We start from the raw sequence: 24333 nt of genomic DNA, 5'->3' as shown, positions 1-24333 counted from the left end.
CACTCTTTAGCTAGGATATCCTTCACAACTTTATGTACTGGAAAAGATCTCCCTTTTTTGGATCGATCCTCAAACAATGCATCAAACTCAGACTTTGCAGGCTGTTTATAGTTAAGTGTCCTATAAAGATTTTTTAGCACTGCTTCTACCAACTCCACATTAAACAGACGCTCGTCCTCCAATACTTCGCCTGACTCAGCTGATGAGCCACCAGACTCCTCCTTGTCCACATCATCATGCACAGACACATCCCCGTCATCCTTATCAAGGCTAGTCTGGGACCTGGACCTTTTATTCCCTGCATATTCCTCCTTAGAAATAAAATTTTTCTTCATCCAGTCTCTCATCTCAGCTAATTGGGCCGATATATTCATTCCAACATCCTTTTTTGTCAGGCACTCTAAACACAGCACTGTCTCTCCGACAAAAGCTCTATCACATCCTGGACAGACTTTAGTATTCTTAGTCTTAGCCACTTTCTTTCTGGGCACTGAAGGCACACTACAAAACAAGAAAAAAGATACTAACTATCTGACTGACAAATGGCATGAATAGCGTGTCCTCTATGAGAGGACTTACCTGGGCGGCGGTGTAACATTTTTCTGAGAGGCATCCTCCATGGTAACAGTTCCTGGCTTCTACCAATCCACAATGTGCTGCGCAAAAACACAGCCCCGCGCCTGTAACACCGACCAGGCGCCTTTTAAATACATGCTGCCCAAGCAGCCAGCGTCCCCCTCCTTCCCACCGGCGCCAGTCAGCCTGGCGCGAACTTCCCCGTAGCTGGAAACGCACGCGGCCGTGGAAGTGACGTGCGTCTCTATGCGCAGCCTGAGACCGGACTGCCGAGGGAGCCCAGCGTACTCAAAGTGCAAGTCGGAGCCTGCATTCGGACACCGGGAGACGTAGGAGACGCCGGATACCTGACCCAGGTGATACTCACCTACACCAGCGGGGAGGGAACGCTGTGGGTTACCTGCTAATGTCCTTGCCACCGGCCCCGGACATACTTAGGCTTGAGTCACCGCCAGCCTGACCGCCCAGGTCTCCGATAGCATAACCAGCCTACCGGGTATATAAAAATAAATAAAGATAACACTAACTGACTACCTGTCACAGACAGAAGGAGACAGGAAAAAGACTATGGTCTATGGGGAGGTGCCAGATTATATAGAGGAGGGGCTGGATCCTAAGGGAAAAAACTACCTGTCTAATTGGAGAGGAGAGAGGGATGAACCCAATGTAATGGCTGCCATGAAGTATAAAGGAGAAAAGAGGGGTAAATGTATTAGCTTGATAGTGTCTAAGCCAGGGGTTCCCAATCTTTTTTGAATCACGGCACCCTAGAGTATCAAAAAATTTTCATGGCACCCCTAGGCAAAAAATAAATTTATTAGATTGGGTTTATATGTGATTCTTTGGGTCAGGTATGTGGTAAAGGACAGGATTTGCTTCTGTTTGTACACATTTTATTAATGGCAGCCACCAGCATTGCTTTTGCTCAGAAATAATTAACCATTAATAATTTGATTTGGTCCTGGACTACCAACCCAGGGCACCCCTGCATGTGTCCCGAGGCATCCCAGGGAGCCACGGCACACAGTTTGGGAACCACTGGTCTAAGCTATTACATATACCCTAGAGCACGTTTGTTTTATATCTGAAAAACCATAGATGTGGTGAATTCTATTTTTAGTTTTTTTGCTTGTGCAACTCTTCATAATGTATACCTAGAGGAAAGAAGTGGGTGAGAGGAACAGCTGGGTACACACTAGACAACACGCAAACACTGTGGTGTCATCAATTTCCCTTGAACTCCTGGAAAAACAATATAGTGCATACCCACTGTGCCATCTTGCAGTAGTATAGCTGTCATTTAGCTGCATGTACAGATAACAGAGGACACCGCTAGCAATATAGTGCAAACACACAAAACTATTTTTTTCTGGCAATTTGTTTAAAAATGATGTCTAGTGTGTACCCAGCTTTAGAAGCTTTGGCAGTGATTCCCAAGCTAGGTGCAAGAATGTCCCGGGTCGGTGATCCAGGACCAATTAAAATTGCCAGTGGCTGCCAATCATGAAAAAAGTGGACAAACAGAAGCAAAGCCTGTCCCTCACCACATAAAAGACCCAAGGATGGCATCTAAACACAATATACTAAATTGTATACAATTTTATGACCTTCTCAATAAGAAAGTTAGGCCCAGGATAGGATAATTATAATTAATCATGGTAAATATACAAAATCAAAACAAGTGCTTATGGCTGCCAATCATAAAATATGTGGACAAACAGAAGCTAATTCTGTGCCTCACCGCATAATTAAACCTAAAGATGACTTAATAAACACAATTTATTTAATTCAGATTTTTTCTTAATAAGAAACTTTTAGCCTAGGGGTGCCGTGGATAAAATTCTGTTACTATAGGGTGCCAAGATTTAAAAAAGTTTGGGAACCACTGCTCTAGGACACAAGTGAGGATGATATATAAAAAAAAAAAAAAAAAAGGTTTATGAATCACTGGACTTCTCAGTGCAATCTCTTATATAAAAGCATATATCCATCTTTGAAACTCTGTATCGATGTAAATGGACATTAGATACACAGTAGTCAAATTTTGACAGTGTTGCAAAACAATGTTATCCCACAAACCAGTACATACTAAGTTGGAAATAAAGAAAGAAGAAATAACCAACTGTGCACCTTTATAAATCCTGTAGAACTGCAAGGGATGTAAATACAAGAAAAGAAAAACTAAAAATCATGCAGGGTAAATACTGGCTGCTTTTGCATGTAGCCCCCAAATGCTGGACAGCTTATATTTATATTTTATACTGTGATTTAGAATTGCTTGGACACAATTTGCAAGGGGAAATTTTACTAAAGCTCCGGAAATGGAAAACAGGTGATGGTTGCTATGGGCAACAATTAGATTAAGTGTATAATTTCTCTATTGCATCCTAGAAAAGGACTTGTAGGTGAAATCAGATCTCTTTTCAGATTTCGAAGTTTCAGTAATACCCCATTTACACCGAGGTAAAAACCCCGGTTCTTGCCTTGTGGACCCGGGTCAGTGTGGTGTAAAGGGGTACTGACGAGGCAGTGTGGGTATGCTGGGTCATTGGACCTGGCTTCCGTTTACACAAATGAGGGAGCCCAACCTCCTGACTGCAGCGTCCTGAAGTCAGTATGGAGGTTGGGAGGGGGGCATACACAGCCTCTGCTGCTGCTGCATGCTGTACTGTGCAGACAGCAGCGGAACAGGGGAGGGGAATGGTTGCCTGTGTGCGGATTCCATTGACCTCGCAGACAGGGACTAGGGGGTGTATGGAGCTGTGCATGCCCCCAGAGCAGCGGTCCCGACACTTGGAGATGATATAATCTCCAAGCGCTTCACCCTGCACATGCGTGCAGTGTAAATGTTGCTGGCCCAGGAATATTCCAGGTTGGCACCGCCGTGTGACAAAATCCCGGATCAGACCCAGATTGGAACAGTGTTCTCTGCATACTTTACATATGCCCCAGGCATGATCGGTGTGGTATAATAAGAACCTGTGAATGCACCCAGCACTTTCTAAACACTACCCAACATCGCTGGCTCCCCTAAAACTGGTCTTTCAAAGCTCCAAACAACTGCACATTAGTAGAGCATGTTTCAAAAATCTCTTGGAATCAAGACAAGTGTCCTGTGGCCACATATTTGAATCCAACTATATACCATATTCGAATAGTTATATTGCATTATTTTTTTATTCGGATACAACTAATCTTTACAGAAAAGAAACAACTTTGTGAATTGCTTAAGACCTATAAAACACAACTTATCAAGTTATTGTGAGGTGGTTGGAAAAAAACATCCACTCCAAGAAAACGCAGACAAGTGGTCTTTGCACAGCACATATTTATATACTTCCTGCTCTAAAAACGATACTGCCTCACAAAATTGAAATAGGAGACCGCTTTCTTGTCAAAGGCCCATACACACTGGGCGACTGAGCTGAAAGCCGCTCAAAACAGCAAGTTTGAGCAGCTTTCAGCTCAAAGCTGCGCAATGTGTATGGCCTGGCGATGAGCGTTGATGCGCGCTCCCGCATTATCGCCGCTCATCTTCTGGTATTACTAGCAGATGAGCAGCTTTGAGGCCATCCTCCCACTGCTGACTGCGCCGGGCAGGGGGAAAGCGGTTCAGTGTGTATGCACAGAGCGCCTCTCCTCCTCCCCCCCCAGCGATGATCACTGTCATACACGCTGGGCATAATCGCCCAGTGTGTATGGACCTTAAGAGTCTGCTGTATTTGACACAGCTAAAACTGTGCCTACATCTAGCTGCAGACCAAACCAATTTTCAGTGCCACTCGCAATTCTAGAAGATGCTCTCTGAACCAGTGTCTATTCAGAATGGCTGCAAGCTGCATTACAAGCAGATCAGCAATTAATAGGTGTAACTCTTTGACTGTCTTTTGCCCAAAGATCACATCTTGCTTGAGAAAAGCAACTGTGACCACCAAGTAGTTTTGTTCAGATTATTACAAATTCCCTCTCATGGAAACTGGCCCAACTCTTTGCCACAAAAGGGACTTTCTGCAACAACCCAATTAAAATAAAAGCACACACAGCTACTCATACATACACACATTCCCTGGCATTTTCACTTGTGTTATTTCTGGAACGATGTCACCAAACAAAGGGGTCTTTATTCTCTGCTGACATCACTTACAGGAAGAACTTCTCTCAAGTTTTGAATTCTGTCATCTGTGGTCATTAAGTATGGATTAAAAATGATTAACTGGAAAGAAGGGTACTGAAAAAAAGAACTTTGAACATTAGGTTGAGAAGCCTGTGTTAAAACTAATGCCATCATCACTCAAGTGTACCAGTTATCTACACACCCACACAGAGGAGGAAGCCATTTTGAGTGCCAAAGCAATATTTCCTCCATCAAGGCAAAATAAATGTATGCCATGACTGAGACTTGTATGTGAGAGCCTCATAACAGCAATGTCACTAGTGTATTGAAAAGCATTAATATTAGTTCAACCCTCGAAATAGCTGCCCCACTAGTACAGTTCACCAAGTGACTCCCTCCTACACGCAGAGCACTAGCAAACACAAGATAAGCAGGATATCAGTGTAGATGAGTTATGTATAATATGCCCCATATCTGTAATACTAATTTAATAAGTCAGCAAGCACTACATCAAATTACATTGAGCAACAAATATGGTGTGACAACCACAGTAGGATGTAGTGTGAAATAAACCCTACGGTTATGACGCCACTGTGCAGCCTTGCTCATTGGGTCAGATGTATTAAGCCTGTTAAAGTAATAAAGTGGTGATAAAGCGGAAGGTAACTTACCAGCCAATCAACTCCTAACGGTCATTTTTCAAATACAACTGATTGGCTGGTGCGTTATCACCTTCAACTTTATCAGGCTTGATACATCTGCCCCATTGTGTGCAGCATTTAACAAGGTATTAGTAGCGTAATCCTAAAATGGTTTCAGTTACACCTTTTTGTTCCCCTCACACTCACCCCATAAAATAAATTTTGTGTTACATCTTTTCAATATCACTGTTACAAGCTTTGTTATGTGTGCACATGACTACTGACAATCCTAGCACTTTCCCCATTACATAACTCTGTTGTGGGACCTCAATACAGGAGGCACCATCCTAGTGGGAGGCAGAAACAAAGTACTCACCGTTCCTCTTTAACTGCCACAGTAGCGGACCTGTAGTAACGGATTACAGAGTAAATGTGAGGTATGAAGTCTCTGGCACTCCTTTGCGGAGTCATAGGAATCTTCAAGAGGGAATGACTGGTGCAAGTGCTAAGCACTGCAGAAAACACTGGAATACCTCCGTAGATTACATTTATTATTATTGAATAAAAAGGGTGGTGCATATGTCAATGTATAAAAAGAACTGCAATTTGTGTAATCTACCAAGGATACTTTTAAAGTATAACAGTTTGCACATATGCTGGTGAGGAATTTGCAGTAGAGGCCCCTGCTAGTTACTGTATATCTGCTGCCTTTTAGAATATTGTAAAAAGGCTACAGATTATCAAGTGCCTCGGATGTTGTTCCCTGGAAAGCGGCATACAATTATTGCTACCATTGCACGTAATCAAAATAACAATCAGAGGGTGGGATGTACTAACATTCGCTGCCCATCCCCGCCGGCTACCGCATTCTTACTAATCGCACATGCACTAACATTTGCAATTAGTGATGCAAGGGACAGCTCTTGTGATCAGAGCTTTCCCTTGCGATGCGGCGCCTTCCCTCTGCATATGTGCAGAGTGACGGCCCGGCAAGCATGATGGGAGGGACCCATCATACATCCCCCCCACAGTGCTGTCGAGAGAGGCCCATAGGTTTCTACAGAGTTTTGCCAGCAAAAGATGGCGATAACCTCTGCAGCACTGCCCTGGCGGAGGGGGGTTAGAGCATACAAAAATGTGGTTAAAACCCAGTGAACTGTGTTTTTACCACATTTTCGCGCTGGTCCATCCCACCCAGATTCATTTGAAAAACTGTTAATGTTGAGCAAATAATCAGCCATGTACCATGGTGGCAGACTACCCCGAGCAACTACCACCCCACCCTACTGAGCAGATTCCTGCACCATCATTGTCATCACCACTGCTCTGAGCATCCCATCAGCAATCCATGCCACACCCTGTACAGCATGTGGGACCAGAAGGTTAAAAAATAAAATACATTGGTGACACTGCAGTAAGTGAAACCCTGCTAGCCAGATGCAGATGAAGCAAGGATTCCAGTGCACTCCACCCTGTGTGATGGTAACACCCTCCTTACGGGCTTAAAAAAAATAGCTTCAATCCCGCAATGGAAGAAATTTGTGCATGCAGTAATGTTGCATATTAATTCCCAGTTTCTCATCAATGGACACCTGTAAACTTAAAAATCCTGCTTAATTCCTCCCACTCTTATGGTGCCCATACACGGTCCGTTAAACGGATCCGTTTGGGTCTTAATTAGCATGCATCGTATCGGATCGCATGCCTAGTGCATGCAATGCGATCCGATACGATGTTTAGCTAGTACAAAAAGTATGTGCAGCACATACTTTTTGTACCGTACTATGTGATGCGCGGGAGCGCGCATCGCATAGTACAAAACGGACGGTCCGGGAACGGACCGTCTATGGGTACCTTTACACTGTTTGCAGCTTTATAGTTATAAATAAATCATAATTAACCAATAAACAAACACTTTACTAACTCAACCAAAACAAATGGACACAAAAGTTCAAACGTAAAATTTCAGGAGTAATTTATTTCACAATTGGCAAGCCTGAGTAAAATGGCAGACTGCAATTGTACATTAAAAAATATACTTTAAAAAAAACAAAAAAAAAACAAAGATTATCCTCAGTCATTTCTTTCATAAGAAACATTCTTGAAAAAATTTACACCAAGCTTTTTACAAAGCATGTTAAAAAAAAAAAAAAAACATTGTCCACATCCGCACCATTTTCTATAGAATAGGCCACGCTGAGCTGCTACACTTAAAAAAAATCTTCAGACATTAGTAATAAAAAGGCAGTTTGTTCTCCTCAAGACTTGCACAAGTCTTTACATAAAAAAATAAAAAATAAAAAAAATAATAACTTAAGGTTTGCAAATAAGACTTAAAATTGAGAGTCTTGTGCAGTGACATCCGTGGCTCGTACCTCCAACACATTAGTGTAACAGCATTTGCTGGCTGGGGGGAGGGGGGGCAGCTCTTATTCCTCTCTCTACAGTCTTGATAATCACTAGTAATCCTTCAGAGAATCTGCTGTACTTAAAGTGACCAGTCCCAACATCTGAAAGTGAATGAGTAATCCAAACAAGGCAGTGAGGTCATTCAGTCCGTATTAATTTCACATGGGTTTAATCCTTTATTTTTTGCTTCTAGATATATCCTTTGGAAGTCTCTGTATCGGGGTGCGCATCCCAGTCTGGGCTCCCCAAAGTGCATGCGTCCAGTGAACAAGAAATCACCCAATCCAGCTTTCACGCCACATTCTAAAGGCGTCCCAACACGTCCCTCCCAGCCCTGGCCTTCTTTGCTGGGTAGAAATACCTTGGTTTTCTGTCTGTAAAGTCTATCAACTGAAACATTTATAATGGATTCCTGTTGCTCAATGTCATTTCTTACTTCTGTGATGGAACCTTTCACAACTAAAAAGAAAGAAGGAAGAAATAACATGTTAATCTTTTATACTTCAGTCCAACAAGATATTAAATAGTCTGAAAGGGTATTTGTCATTTAAACACAGAGGATATCATTGATGTATTTTAAAACAAATACCGCAGTAATGGAATTGAGGGTTAGATGTATGAAGCAGTGAAATTAAAATGTATAATTTGCATAATCTAAAATTATACAGAGCAGCTGATTGGTTGCCATGGGCCTCTTCTCCCTTATAATGGCATCATATCTACCTCTAGGTGAACGTATAGGCTTAGTTTTCATGAATATAGGCACAGTCCAAGTGCTCTGAAGGGGCCTGCTATTTTCGTTACAGAGCAGATATAGTGGCCCAGGAGGAATTTTCCAATGATTGCAGAATTCATCTTGGGGTTGAACGCTCTTCCTTGCACAGTGCGAGAAGCCCCCACTGTAGAATCCTTTAAAAATATACTAAAGACGTACCTATTTACTCAAGCATTTTAGTGATATCTACTTGTAAGCTTGTTTTGTATTTTGAGCTGTAAAAGACAATGGTAAATCACTTTGAGTCCTATAGGGAGAAAAGTGCTATATAAATATTATTATTAGATATGTTCTTTTTTGTTGCTTTGGTTTTATTTTGCATAAAAATGTGTTAATTATCATGTTGTTTGGAATTATCTGAAGAACATAACTTATTTAGACGATACAATATTTTCTACACATTTTCTAGGTGCTAGTGGCTGCATAATAGAGAACTGACTGTCAGGTCCTTGGTGATGCATGACAGAGGTGTTCCAGGATATATCAGGCTTCTGAGAAAGTCATAACAGCTTCCGTTAGATCAGCAAATATTGGAAAATGTTCTCATGAAAAAACAGACAATGCTAGGATAATATAAAGTGTAGACTTCTAGACGATTGACACTCACCAAAATCACTAATGCAGACAGCTAGGAGGACCTCTGTGTCACTGCACGGTCGGCAGGGATCTGTAATGAATAAAAATCAATCATTAGTGGACATAGAAAAATACTTCATTCAAAATGGAAGCATGGAATTTGGGAATCCAGGTGGCTGATAGTAATCTTGCTTACAGATCATCTAGAATGGTGAAGAGAAAATCACGTCAATTCCCTCCGCCTTCTTGGCTGATAATGTCTAGGTTGACAGTCAATAAGGTGATGCCATATGGACAACACAAGCAAAATGTCAACCTGGTTTTGGTCGACACATGATAAAGGATGCCATGCTAATTTTTTTTTTTTTCCTGTTTGTGAACTTTTTCATGTTTTACCATCCACGGAGACTCCCATTGGGAACGGTCAAGTGGATTGACCATGGACTCCATCATGGTTAGCAGCAGCAGCCAAGCAAGTCACCTTGCCCAAAGCATGGCGAGTAAAGGGAGCTATGCAAGGGGACACTGTACACTAATTGGGGGGTTCCACATGCTCTGGTGTCAACACTGACCCCAAAATACCCTGAAAAACTCATGTTAAACTTTTCATGTGTCAACCTTTTGTGTGTTAAACTTTAGCTTTTGTCAAAATATTGCTGGTCTACCTAATCTAAAACTTAAGGAATTTTGGAGCTGGGGAGGATTTATGTGAATAGAGTCTTAACACAAATGTAATGCGTATATCTGGCAGTATAAACTGACAAAGCTATAGCTTAGGTGCACACTAGTGTGACACCTTCATACCACTGTGAGGAGATTACCCTTTGCCCTGGACATTGTGAGATTGCCGGTACATGCTACATGTCAGAACACTCTTCTTTACCTTATTAAGATTCACTGCATTGCAGACAAAAGTTGTGTGACTGGTCATGCAGCCAGTCACACGACCTCGCATGCGACCCACAGCAGCTCGCATTCCTTACTACATACTGCATGATACGGCCAGCTTGTCTTAAATCAGCATATCGTGAACATTTGTGTATGCAGATTGAGACTACTGCCCACACACTGCATCATTGCAAACTATACGTTGTAACAGACACATGCATTGCCCCCTTTTTGTTTAGGATCACCTAATCTCCCAAATAGCTCTTTAACCCTTTGAGTGCCAACATCTGAGAGATGTTCAGAATATCTGCTAAAAATGCCAGTGTTGCTTACATTTGTTATATAAATTCAAAGAAAAAAAAAAGGTTTAAATTTGCTTGGTACTCAAAGGGTTAAATAAAAGGCACAATACACCTTTGATTAATTGGGGCAATTTGACAGTATGCAGGGGATTATCCAAAAAAATTGTCAGGGAGTGTTCGCTGACTACAGATTCCGATTGGAATTATTGTAATTGCTAAATCAGGCTTTTCAACATATTGAATTTCAGTGATCAATTGGGACTGCATTCTAAGTAAATAGATGAGCTTTCATCTGTATTTGCTGAAAATTATCTGCAAAAATCACCAAAATGTATCTGTAAGGTATTATGTATGCAGAATTGTTAAATTGGGGGGAGATCATGAATCATATTTGATTGTTGATGCCCTTTAAGTCTCAGACAACATTGTAAAATAAGTAATGGTGCGTACACACTGGTGAGATATATTGCTGAGCAATATATTGTTCAGTGTCTCCTTTTCATCAATGACCAGAGATGGTCGCTGATGAAAGGGAACCTCTGCCGGCGGTGCCACAGAGGTAATCAGGGGCTGAAAACGGGAGCGCACACTCCCATCACTGGCAATATGGTCGCCAGCGACCATATTGCCAGCGATTTCAGCAAACATCGCTGCCGTGTGTACACGGCTTAAAATAATAAAGTTTGAGCAGGAAAATAACAGCGGTAACAATCTAGGGCAGTAGTGAAGTATGACCTGAATTAAATGACACAAGCAACTAAATCCTCACACCAATTATTTGAGCCTAGGTGTCCCTAATCTCATTAGCCTACATCTGAATTTGCAAATTACACAGATACAGTTACACAAAGAAGTGAATTACACAATTGGCGATCAGCATAAGCGCTTTGGAGTTTACAGCACAAGGGTTATTTGCTGAAATCATGCAAACTATTTCAATCACCTGATGATGGAAGTGCAGTATAATACACTGCCTGACTGGATTACACAGGAACCAGGCTGTGCATATCTTGCTAGGCAAACTCTATGCAAGATGACAAATACCTTATGACAGCCCTGCTGCAGTGTTTTGTGTGTATGTGACACCCTAGTGGAGAGTACAGCGGGAGGCAAGGCAGATCTATAGATCTAACAGCTTTAAAAAAAAAAAAGTGCATTTCAATACTTTGTACAGAAGCAGGTCCCCAAAATTGCAGGTCATGACTTGCCAGCAAACATCATTGCTTAACGAAACCACAAGTCACTGAGCCCTGGGGACGCGCAACACAAGTTATCTCAAGGAATGCAACAAATCATAGTACTGTACTGTCAAACCAAGTTTAAGTGGACAGTCCACATGAATGCCATTATTCACCTTTACTCCTAAAATTGTCATTATACAGCAATCAGCAATAGATAATGCCATTTAAAATGCACCTGCTGCATTTGCACAGTTGAAACAACTATTGTATGACCTTACAAATGCATCCAATTATTGAACTTGTAACATCACAGGAAGCCAAAATGATATGTTTGGCTACAGAGATCGCTAAAAACTGCTCTTTTTAAGTCCAGTGGAGTCCCTTGGCGTAAAGATGATTAGTAGCATGCTCAGCTGTAAGCATCTTTCAGGTCCAGATAGGAAAACACTCAAGACCGTTGGACACAGAAAGGTTTACGCTGGAATAGCAGCATGCAAATTATAACTGGAAGAGGCCGAAATCGCTTCTAGTTATTCCAACAAGCTTCTATTCATTACATTCAAAAGAGCAATGTTTTATTGCATCTCAGGGGACTGTAATTCAACTAGTTTCAGGATAATACCAGCATTGTGCGGGTCAGCTGCCAAAACCTATGGGGAATGGATTTCTTTAAAAAGATTCTGAGAGTATCCTTAGGTAACCTACAGCAGTGCATTTGCAGAGTCCCCTGTACAAGCAGCACTGCCCAGGAGATGTAATTACATCATTTTTTCCCCATTTCCAGCTGCTACAAACCATTTGCCCTATGATCCTGATGTTGTTAACTACTCTATGGTGGTACTAACAATAGACCGCACTTGCTGTCCATCATGATTTGACTAATGGTCCTTCTGTGTTTGAAAGCAATTTTAAACTGGCCAATGATTAACTGAGGGGATAGGAGGCTTTCTTTAAATAGTTATTGTACATGTCTATCCCTACCTTAAGGTGCCCATACACTAGTAAGATTTATCCTCAGATCTGGCTGGTTGGAACAAAAACATGGTTATGGATTAATGACAGTTTGTCAATTTCCCAACATTTCCAAGCAAATGGTCTACTGTCATTTGCTCTCATCCATAACCATGATTTTGTTCCAACCAGACAGATCTGCAGATAAATCAGCGTGTGTATGGCCACCTTAAGACTATATATGATCACAAGCCAAATGTACATCTCTTATAAATAAGAGGGTCACTGCAGATAAAGCAAAGTGTCCTTTTTACGAAATGTCTCGCAAACCACACAATAAAAACAAATCTGGATCTATTGTCATGCGGTCGATCATTCGACCACAATTTATTGCCAAGGACACATGAAAAAGTTGACATGTTTCTGGGATTTTGTTTCTTTTGAACTTTATTATACTACAATTCACATGGACTCCGACTGGTAACAGACCGGTAAAGTTTCCCGAGCATGCTAAGCAACGCAGTACATGAATATGGGGTGAATCTACAAACCAACACCAAAAACAAACTCGTGTTGACCTTTTCACGAGTCGACCATTCCCATGTCAACCTAGACACGGTTGACTCATAACATAACTAGATCTATTGACTTGGCCTTGAGTTTAAAAAACAAAATGTGAAACACACAAACAAAATAATAATAATAAAATTATTATTATTATTATTATTACATAGTAGGGCCATATCTCATAACTGAATGAGCTGTAATAACCATTCAGTAGAAGGATCAGCTACCCTCTTTTTTTGTAATCTTATCACTTTAAATAAATGTTAGATGATGCGAAGGCACCGGTAGTATGTCAGTTGCCAGAATAGCATATTCCCTTGTGTTTGGGTCTGAAACACTTGTTGTTCGGTGGTTTTATACTTGCGGGAACATATATAAATGCACATTACTGTAACACCCAAGGTAGCCGAAACACTCTCTCTAAGCAGAATTCAAGAAGCTAAAAAAAGTAATCAAAATGGAGGCCGAGAACAAAGAGTAGGTTGACTGGGTCCAATTCTTTTTAGCTATACGCTGCACTGATTTGACTTGATACGACAGGAGATAATGTGTTCAGTTTAACCTCCCAGAAGAGAAATTACAGCCCCCAGGACCAGACAAGTCAAATTACACAGTGCAGGAGGAGGATAAGGGAAAAAGAAGAAGAAATTGAAAAATCTTGACAGACTCCTTGAACACCAAAGGGGTTTTAAGGCTTAAACCCAGCTGCCCTTCCAATCACCTGACAGCTTATGGCTTTTGAAATCTTAAAGAGAAAAAATATAGAGGGCAATTCATGACCACTCTACCAAGGAAACGTTTCTTCTAGAGCACTCTCTGTATAGGAATCTCCCACTTTCAGCCTGTGCAAACTGCAGTGACCCAGATTTGTATACTACTTCAAAATGAGAACGGTCAACATTTTGAGATAGATAATTTAATATCATATACTTTTACAAAATTAAGTTCATGTTTTTGATCCTGCAACCAAACTATTAAGAACACAAATCCTCTTTTGTTATGCACACAACAGTACAATAAGCTGCCACTATAACTATACAATAAAAGGGATTAGAACCAAGTCACAAAAGGTCAATACACCTTATTTCACCCATCTCATTGCATTTCTAAACAGGCCACTCAGTATTATGCAATACCCTATAAAGGTAGACAAGAATAATAAAAAAAAAAATACACACAGACACTAACAACTTCCTTATGCCAAAACAACAAATAAATAAAAAAATTACACTAACAACTCTGCTCATGATCAGGCCACGGTTGAAAGCTGCCTTCCTGCCATGGGGCTTTAGGAATGAATGGCTTGTCAAACTGAAAGGAAATGCACAGTAGATGTTTATCAAGAGTTCCAGTGCCTTCTAGTTCTTTAGAAAGTCAGAATATCACAAGAGCTCATTCCTGGAACCTGTCTAGCCAGCAGCATGCTACAAGTGCTGCAACCACCAGATTCCATCACAAAAACAAATGTGTTGTTTTTTTGGTTAAAAACTAGAATCTACTTTGGGTGTGCAGCACTGTGACCTGGACACATGTCCACATGTCCTTTGTTTTAAAGGGTATTAATTAATGAAAACAAATAATGAAAATTCACTTAAAAAAAAAGTCCTGTTGAAACACAAGTTTATTGGCTATACCAGTGATGGCTAACATTGACACTCCAGCTGTTGTTGAATTACACATCCCAGCATCAGTTTTAGCATGGCCAAATAGTAAAACTGATGCAGGGCATGCTGGGATGTGTAGTTCAACAACAGCTGGAGTGTCAAGGTTAGCCATCACTGGGCTATACAGTCTAGGGCAGAGATTGTGGGACATATTGCTACTTCTAGTACGCAGTTGGTGCTAGGATTTACAGCATATATGTGATTGCAGTGGTGTTTCATTGACCTAATCTTCTAATGCGGGGTACACACCAGGACGACCCGCTCACGATGCACATCGTGAGCGGGTCGTCAGTGTCTCGTCCGACCCGCTCACGATGACGCGGGGGGGGGGGGCACGACCCGCTCACGATGTGCACCGTGAGCGGGTCCGATCCGATGGCGACCCGCACCCGGCTGTATGGTCGTCATTGAGATCCTACCTGCAGCAGGTAGGATCTCAATAACGACCGACCGACCTGCGGGACCGCGCATCGGATCGGTATTGGTCCACACCAGGTCAGAAAAGGGCCCAATCAGCACACAATCTACATCCAATTGGTCGGAATTGGATCTAGATTGTGCGGATCGGGCCCTAGTCGTCCTGGTGTGTACCCAGCATAAATTATTATATATAAAAATACATTTGAAAAAAAATCCCATCTTTAGTAGATGCAGTATTCAAAGTGAGTGTGTGTGTAATATATCTAATATTCCTGTAGGTGTCACTTTTGCCATTGTAGTTTTTACAGCAGTTTGCCACTACCTATAGCCATGTAGTCTACACTGCAGACCATGATAGCAAGCAACGAACACGTACATGGACCAAAAGTACTACTGTGTATACAGATGTAGCACACATGCTGTCCCAAGCCACAAGTGTAACTTAGTACGCTGAGCTGCGACCTTAAACAAATGGATGTATTCCATGGGCTAAACTTACTAAGATGGGAGTTCTATTCAAGTTGGGATGTTGCCTATAGCAACCAGATTATTTTATCTTCTAGAACAGGGTAGCCAACTCCAGTCCTCGAGAGCTACAACAGTTAACGTTTTTCATGTCTCCTCACAGAATCACAAGTGAAGTATTTAGCTCCACCTGTGGATCTTTTAAATGTGTTAGTCTGTAATGAGTGCACCGATGTACCTGCGAGGTGAGCTGGAAAACATGAACTGTTGGTAGCTCTTGAGGACTGGAGTTGGCTACTCCTGTTCTAGAAGGTGCTAAGTAAATGAGTAGAATTTAATTGGTTGCTATGTTGCCCATTCAGTGTGAATAGGTAAGGGGTACGCTTAAGACTCATGACCTCTACAAGATGTAAAGATTACATTTAATAGAAAAAAAGCACAGCAACCTTAGATGTTGTCCATTAAAACAAAGAGGCACAGGGGAGGGAGATGGCAAATTCCTGCCTACATTTAAAACTCTCCAGTTGAGCCACTTCCTCAAGTAATGCTGGCCACACATCAGACCAACTTTCCTCCAACCATCCAACTAGTTGCTTGGAGGGAATAAAAATCTGGTACTGGATGGGAACAAAGGACAATCAGAAATGGGCTCACAAACCCAGGAAAACTGACTAAAACATTCAGTCAAATTGTTTAAATCAAACAGGTCCAACTACTGTACCGTGTCTGAGCGACAGTTTTTGTCCTTTTCCAGATATTGGGAGCAAATTTTTGAAGTAAATATGACATTTACTCCCATCCAGTGCCAGATGTTTATTCCATCCAAGCAACTAGTTGGATGGTTGGAGGAAAGTTGGTCTGATGTGTGGCCAGCATAAGGAACTACAATTTGACAAAGGAGATTAATCAGTTACTTGTAATGTGTTACCAATAAATTTCTATTAGGAAAATGCAATGGAGGGCAGCCAAGGACGCCAATTGTCCTTTACCAAAGAGGTCATCCATAAAATAAAGTATGTTCCATATCTGAGCTCATTTGATCAGAAATTCACATAAAAAGTGATTTACCATTACTATCAAATCTTGTCACTAGAAGAGGAGGGGGAAAATAGGGGCTCTTTTCTAGCTTAGCACAAAAAAAAATGAAAGCAGTACAAATGCTCTCATATGTGAAACAAGTATTTAAGTGGAAGCATTTTAGGATTAAAAAGACTATAGTGCAAAATAGAATATAAAGATTCTGTAAAAAAAAAAAGCAGGTGCCCACCTAGCCATGTTGTAAATAACCAAAAAACATGATTTCAGAACAAAAATTCTAATTCTGCCAAAATTTACTGTAGGGTTTCTCCTGATTTTCTTCCACAGGTGTGTGTCACACAACCAGACACCCACTCCTATTTATTGTGTTTAGGTTCTATAAATTACTAGCACTCAGCTGAGTCAGACACTCTGGGGAGGCGTCGCCATACTCAGCAACTATAATCAGTGTATTACCAACTTGCTGTACTTAATAAGCCAGAAATACAGCTATTAAAGTATTTCAAACCTGGGTGTATGCAATGTTGTAAACACCGTCACACGTAATTAAATGGGGATGAGCAGAGTTATTACAACTAGTCATTCACAGCAACCAATCACAACATTTATCCCTTAGCTTATGATTTTGGAGGAATCACCATTAAACATTCAGTGGCTCATATATCAACGAGTGATACAACTTGTTGTGAATAATAAATGGTGCTGCAGCCAATGAGCTCTTTTCTGTCATGTGCTCAGTTCCTAACTGTCATGTGTTTGAAAAATAGCTGTTGGGACCTGATTGGTTGGAGCGGAATTATATGCATATTTTATAACTGGTTTAAAAATCGTCCCTTTAACACTGTAATCAGATTTTGTGCTATTCAAGTAAAATAGTTTGTAATAGCATAGTACAAAAACAAATAACTAACATTTGTATACGCCCAAAACAGCATATACAGGTATGCAACCAACATGTCACTTGACTACTTTCAACCATATAAATGGTTTAAAAGCATGGAACCCAATTCTATATTTTTTTTTTTATGCATTTAGAAATAATTAAAGGGCTGATATTCCAGGGACTGAAAATGTATTGCTTTAGTTTTAAGTCGCAAAAATAAAAATAAAAAAATAAAGGGGTTTCCAGCAGTATTAGACAAACAGGTATTTTTCCAGCTTCCACAGCGCCACCTACCATACACATAGCTTATTACAATACACAGAAGACTATCATTGGTGAAAACAGCCTCTAGACTTTTAAGCTTTTGGGAGGCATTGAGAATGTGAAGAAATGAAATCACTACAAGCAATATTTTGTGGGTGTCTTCAATCTTTCCTTACCAGAAACTGTGTGTAAATCCGAGAGCGTCCTCTGGCTTATAAGCTCGTACTGGAAACCAGTGATTTTCCGGCTAATGTCCAGCTGTGGTGTAGCCTCAATAAACAAGCCTCCTTGGTCCAAACTAAAGCAGTAGACCTTGTGTGGGATTGAATCCCCATCCCGCAATAAAAGTTTAAGCTCTCCAGTTTTTTCTAAATAAATATTAGCTCCTTTGGAGTCTGTGAAAGGCTTTATGCAAACAGTCAAGTGCTTGTTGGCAGAGGTCAATGTGTTGGGCCGCAGGTTGACTATTAAAGCTCCTGTGGGGTATAGCCATTCCACCATACCTTCTGAACATCGGAGATAGACCTGTTCCACATCCATCTTGTGAGCCTCATGAGACAACCCACTAAGTAAAAAGAAGGGAAAATATGTCATTACATAGTGGTCAGCAAGAAATCCAATTCAATTACAGTTTTCCCCTTACTGGGGCAGATGTATTAAGCCTGGCGAAGAGATAAACTGGAGATAAAGTGGAGAAAAAGTGGAAGGAGATAACCCACCAGCCAATCAGCAGTGTTTGAAATATGACAGTTGGAAGCTGATTGGCTAATGCGTTAACTCCTTCCACTTTTTCTCTTCGCCAGGCTTAATACATCTGCCCCAATGTTAGATAATGTTGTATACAAAACCTTGGGCTTTCAGAAAAAAATATTAAAAAACAGCCTGCAAAGAAAACATTAAAAATACTTTTTTTTTTTTCTTAATAATAATTGTTACTGCAGGTCACCTTCATACAGTATTTTCTGCCAGAAGGTGGCCAACTTTATAGGTAATTGGCAAAAACAATCCTAATGCGTACTTTATTTACCAACATTCTAGTGTAGTACGTGAGACATATGGGCCCTACCATAACAGTACAAGGTGACAGGGCCCTGCCCACTAAAGCTTGCAATCATGTGATTAAACCACTTTGTTGTAGTTAGATAATATCAGGCAGCTGGAGTAACTTCTCAGTGAGGGATTCAGAACCAGACCATTGTTCTGTACATAATGAAGAAAAGTTAATATTTTTACAGTAATGTTGTGTATGTTTTGTGTACTGATCCACGTGATTTGTTTACACAAGGGAAAATCATACATCCAAGCAGTGTAAAAAGAGCAGTCTTCAATCACTTAAAAGATATTAGATCCAAGCTGTCACAAGATTGTTTTCAGATATAACGTGAACATACTGCATCTGCAAACAGGTCTCAACTGCAATGGCAAAACCACTGAAATGTATGTTGCAATTTACCACTGATGAGTAAATGAGTAGCTCAGGAGCCTGAAGCACTTCTACCAAGCCAGGTAGGTCATGAAATCTAAATACCCACATAAAACGCTGTTCACAATTCAGCACGAATACATATAATTATTCATTATATTACTTTTTGTCTTTTTTTCTTTTGGGGGGGGGGGGGGGGTTAATAACCTGTCCCGGAGCACTGGATGTCACCTACACAACACACACACACACACACACACAATAAGGCCTTATGTGAGGCAAGAAAAAAAATTATTGAGGTACAGAGTGCCTCATGCCTCAGTGGGGATAGCTAGCTTCTACATCGGTTATTTCCCCCCAACTCGATCCACCCTCATATGCTTAAGCACAGATGATTAAACCAATAGGACTAATGAAGTCATTTGTGCCCAAGCACGGATACTTCAAAACCTGGACTGTTGCTCATACACACACAAGGCCAGGTATTACTGGAGTGGAGCGGCCACGTAAGCTTGTGTGGCCAGCCACTTCCCTGCTTCTTGCCAGCCACCAGCGATGGGAGAGCACAGAGACAGTCCACTCTCTCACATACACAGCTCTATAGGTGCTATTCCAGGGAGAGAGGCGCTGAACATATGATCATCAGCTGTCTCCAGTCCCAGGGATAAGATCAAGCGAACCTTGGTGGGCTGTAACCCCGCAGACAAGCTCTGCCTTCCGTCAGCTGCAGGTTACACAGCCCGGGAGGGAGGGGAACAGCGCGCCGCTTAATGACTTGATTGTCTATTGTGGAACAGTCAGTCCCGTGCTGACATGTAACCTCTGATGTCCGGATTGCAGCTGGGTGGGTGAGGCTGCCGCAGACAGCGCATAGGAGACTGCGGGCAATCATTCCGACACTGCCGGCTGTCCCAATGCGGAGGTCTCAGGCACAGCTTGTCTACCCATCTATGTTACAGGTGGGACATCATAGCACTGTGTGTACAGCCACATGACCGGGGTGGGTGGGCAACCTGTAGCTCGGGAGAAGCCTGCGACTCGTAGTTCTGCAAGAGATCAGTATCTACAGGCTGCCCTAGTCTTGTCTGTATACTCACCTATACAGAGAAATCCCAGTACTGGAAGTTTATAAAAGTCTGTCATTCGGAACCAAAATCACTCTCTCCCCAATCCCGGCCACATACAGCACCCGCTAACACACTGGCATCTCCCAGGTCAGCAATACAGCACGGACTACGCTCACACTTGTCTAACAAATCCTTCTGATCTTAAAGCCAAGCTCCAGGTCTCACCAACACTACACAGCAAAGTCTTGGGGCCACTGCTTATTAAACGACAATGACTATCTATTATAATGAGAGTAAAGTGTAGGTATAGGATTCTAACCACTTGCATCTTATGCTAGAGACAGTATGCCAAGGTGTCATTTCCTTGCCAAGGTGCAAGATACAGACAACCTCTTCAGAAGAATAGACTGCCAATGCCTGCCACAGCGATCCATGCACCATAAAGTGACTGGCTGCTAGTTATCGACTTCCTTACCTTCCTTTCCAATTGCACATGTCGCTGGAGTACTGTAGAGAGGTCCCTCTGCCCATCACGATCACCATGAACACGCTCAGCAGGACTCTCCTTAACATGTTTGCAGCCACAGCAAACCAATGGAAAACAAGTCTTATATTAATGCTAGGCAGTAATCCAGATGGGAAGGAAAAGGACAGCGCCAGGAGATGAGGACATTGCCCAAAGCAGAATAAAAGATTTATCCAGGAGCTCCCAAGATTGCGCTCCCCATCACTATGGACGGGCAGATCTCATACAGCAGCCACAGAAACTCCTCCAACATAAGCTCACTCTGCACTGACACTCACTAGCAGGAGCGCTCAGCACAGTTTGCAGGCCCCGCCCATAGGGGGTGTGGTAAGGAAAGGGGCGTGATACAAAGTTGTCTCTATACTAGTCAGCCCTTCTCTGCTGTCTCATAAAATAACTCATCATCACACACTGACTACATCCAGCACCCTAATTACTGTAACCTAATTGGGACTGCACTTATGGGGAAGGCTTTTTGCTGATTGGTTCGAATTATGACTTTATTTAGATTTCTGTTCATTATGATTTAATTACTGTTGTAAATAACTTTGTTGCAATAAAGTGTTTTCTAACGACTTTAGTTCATTTAGTAAGTTTGAGCACAGTATAGGATGGAAAGAAAAGAAAGACTGCCTTTCCATTATTGACTATATCCTCCCTCACTAAAACATGTTACATTTGTTTCACTTTCTAGGCAGGATTTTTTAATACATGTAAATATTAGAATGTATTTTCTTATTGTATAACTCAAATTATATCAGGGCAAGTGACACATGAGCAGCTGGAGGTTTGCTTATTGCCCTCCCTGACCCTAGATAGCTGCTGTAGTAAGGTGCTGGCTGTTCTTTGCCATATTTTAGTGAAAGTACATCACACAACCTAGGCAACTGAAGTAAATCAAGTAACAAAATGCCAAATAGACAGCAAAAGTTTTACAATACTATAGAAATGTCTGTACTGTCTTTACACAGCATAGTACATTCCACATTTTAGTTCTATTAAATACCAGTGATCTCATTCTAGCAAATCCTTAAATGCCCCAGTATTAAATTGTGTGACCATACATACAACCAGCCACACAGGTTACATAGAAACATAAAATTTGACGGCAGATAAGAACTATTTGGCCCATCTAGTCTGCCCCTTTTTTACCCTTCAGGTAATCTCAACCATTTTTAATCCTTATTTCTTTGTAAGGATATTCATATGCCTATCCCAAGCATGTTTAAATTGTTCTACTGTCGTATTAATGTGTTCTATTATTTTGCTTTGAAGAAAATTTCCCTCCTGTACTATGTTAAAACCTTTGATATATTTGAAGATTTCTATCATGTCCCCCCTTTCCCTTCTCTGCTCCAAACTATACATGTTAAGATCTTTTAGTCTTTACAGTTAAGTTTTGTGATGTAGGCCATGCACCATTTTAGTTGCCCTTCTTTGTACACTCTCCAATATATTTATATCCTTCTGAAGATATGGTCTCCAGAACTGGACACAGTATTCCAGATGAGGCCGTAACAATGACCTATACAGTGGCATTATTATTATTATTTTCTGCTACCGATTCCTCTCCCTATGCAACCAAGCATCTGACTAGCCTTCCTCATTGCTTTGCTACATTGCTTTGCTACATTGCTTTCCTGCCTTTAAGTCACTTGAAATAGTGACTCCTAGATCTCTTTCCTCCTCAGTAGTTTCCATTATAGTACCCTTGATACTATATTGAGCTTTTGGGTTTTTGAGTCCCAAGTGCATCATTTTGCATTTTTTAGCATTAAACTGTAGTTGCCATGCTCTTGACCAATTCTCAAGTTTACTTAAGGTGGCCATACATCAGAAAGATATTGTACCCAATCATACAATCTCAATTGATTGTAAGATGGATTGTATGCAGATTGTGTGCACATCTTGTGTACACAATCATACAATCGTGCAGCAGATGGATTGTATGACTGATTGTATGATGGATTGTATGCAGATTGTGTGCACATCTTGTGTACACAATCATGCAGCAGATGGATTGTATGACTGATTGTATTGCAGCCCACACACGCACCGTTTTGTACTTTTAAAGTACAAAACGCATCGTGCATACAATTATCGGGGTGTTTTCGGGCGGCGTGTGCGATGCGATGCTTTGCTATGCGCGTTCCCGGGGACCGATTTTGGATGTCCAAAAAAGTATGTGCAGCAGGTACTTTTTTGGACATTATCGCATAGCATCGGGCTCAGCATTATACAGGCATACGAGCCGATGCTATATGATGCTTTTTTTTGGGGGGGGGGGGGGGGGGGGGGAAATAAAGTACCTCAGACTACTTTTTTTCAACATACAAATTGTTATCAACAACTTTATTGCAGGTTTAAAACATGTGAACTAGAACAAAATAAAGTACAGAAAAATCAAGTGAAAAATGTGCCTAAATAGCACAGCATCGCATCGCAGACAGCAAAATAACCATCGCATCGGGTCATGCTTAATTCTGGCAGAAAAATTGTAAAGAACCATTGTACAGCCAAAATCGCATAGCACTGAAATCGGTGCGTGTGTGGGCACCATTAGATGGATTGTGAGTAGATTGTGTGTCCAAAAACCACCAAGGACTGCCGGGGATTTCAAGGGAAATTGTACACAATCATGAGCGCAATCGATCTTAAGATCGATCTTTCTGATGTATGGCCAGCTTCAGATCACTGGTCAGGGAACTCGGTCCTCATTACCCCACACAGTGCATGTTTTGCTGGTAACCCAGCAGGTGCACAGGTGTACTAATTACTCACAGACACATATTATAAGGTCCACAGGTGGAGATAATTATTTCACTTGTGATTCTGTGAGGAGACCTGCAAAACATGCACTGCGTGGGGTAATGAGGACCGAGTTCCCTGACCACTGACTTAGATCATCAGTCATTTGATTTACCCCTCCTGGTGTGTCTACTCTGTTGCATATCTTTGTGTCATCTGCAAAAAGGCATACTTTCCCTTTAATACCATTTGCAATGTCACTAACAAAGATATTAAAGAGCACTGGTCCAAGTACAGATCCCTGGGGTACTCCACTGGTAACATGTCCCTCCATAGAATGCACTCCATTTACTACAACTAAAAAAAGAAAGATAGGAACAGCGCTGTGCTGAATATATGAAAATATTTAATAAAACTTACATATTAAAATACAATATTTGGCCAATATAGACACACAAGACACACAAACACAGACAACAAGAACTCCCCCCTCAAAGTTAGGACTGGTTAGTTTTGTTATGCATGCAATTGCAGATTTGTGTTGCTCATTGACACAGCTAATTAGTAGGATTAAAGGTCAGAGTTCAAGTCCCCACAAACATGTGCACATTAGTATTGTGGTAATACTTTTTGTAATCCAGGGGTGTCAGTGGCTTGTAGTTTCAGCGACTAATTTTTCCCCTCTGAACGCGTTTCTCTGCCTACGTCCTTCAGCGGCTTCCTCAGGAGAAGTGGACTTCTCCTGAGGAAGTCGCTGAAGGACGTAGGCGGAGAAACGCGTTGAGAGGGGACTTAAAGGCTGCAAATTCATCCAGCTACCGGATTGATATCGGATATGACCGCAGTGTGGGCGGT

At 41.4% G+C, this 24333-nt stretch overlaps 1 protein-coding gene across 3 annotated transcripts in view; it reads right to left on the bottom strand.

The window, feature by feature from the left end:
* Window positions 1-7316: 7316 nt before the first annotated feature.
* Window positions 7317-24333, bottom strand: part of METRNL (meteorin like, glial cell differentiation regulator) — a 32085-nt gene continuing 15068 nt past the window's right edge. Inside the window, exons 1-4 of one of the 3 annotated variants that reach the window (XM_083148367.1) lie at window positions 20680-21021; window positions 17891-18279; window positions 9123-9182; window positions 7320-8199 (exon numbers count right to left, since the gene is read on the bottom strand). In XM_083148367.1, coding sequence (XP_083004493.1) covers window positions 7883-8199; window positions 9123-9182; window positions 17891-18279; window positions 20680-20777 — 864 coding nt within the window. In that variant the 5' untranslated portion in view covers window positions 20778-21021 and the 3' untranslated portion in view covers window positions 7320-7882. Of the gene's footprint in view, window positions 8200-9122; window positions 9183-17890; window positions 18280-20679; window positions 21022-24333 lie in introns of those variants that run through there. The other 2 variants (XM_083148368.1, XM_083148369.1) reach the window with 2 other exon arrangements.

Source organism: Crinia signifera, chromosome 6, assembly GCF_055691185.1.
Source record: "Crinia signifera chromosome 6, ASM5569118v1, whole genome shotgun sequence".
Taxonomy (NCBI): domain Eukaryota; kingdom Metazoa; phylum Chordata; class Amphibia; order Anura; family Myobatrachidae; genus Crinia; species Crinia signifera.
The sequence above is the reverse complement of the archived record's forward strand: the minus strand, read 5'-3'. Positions and strand labels throughout refer to the sequence as shown.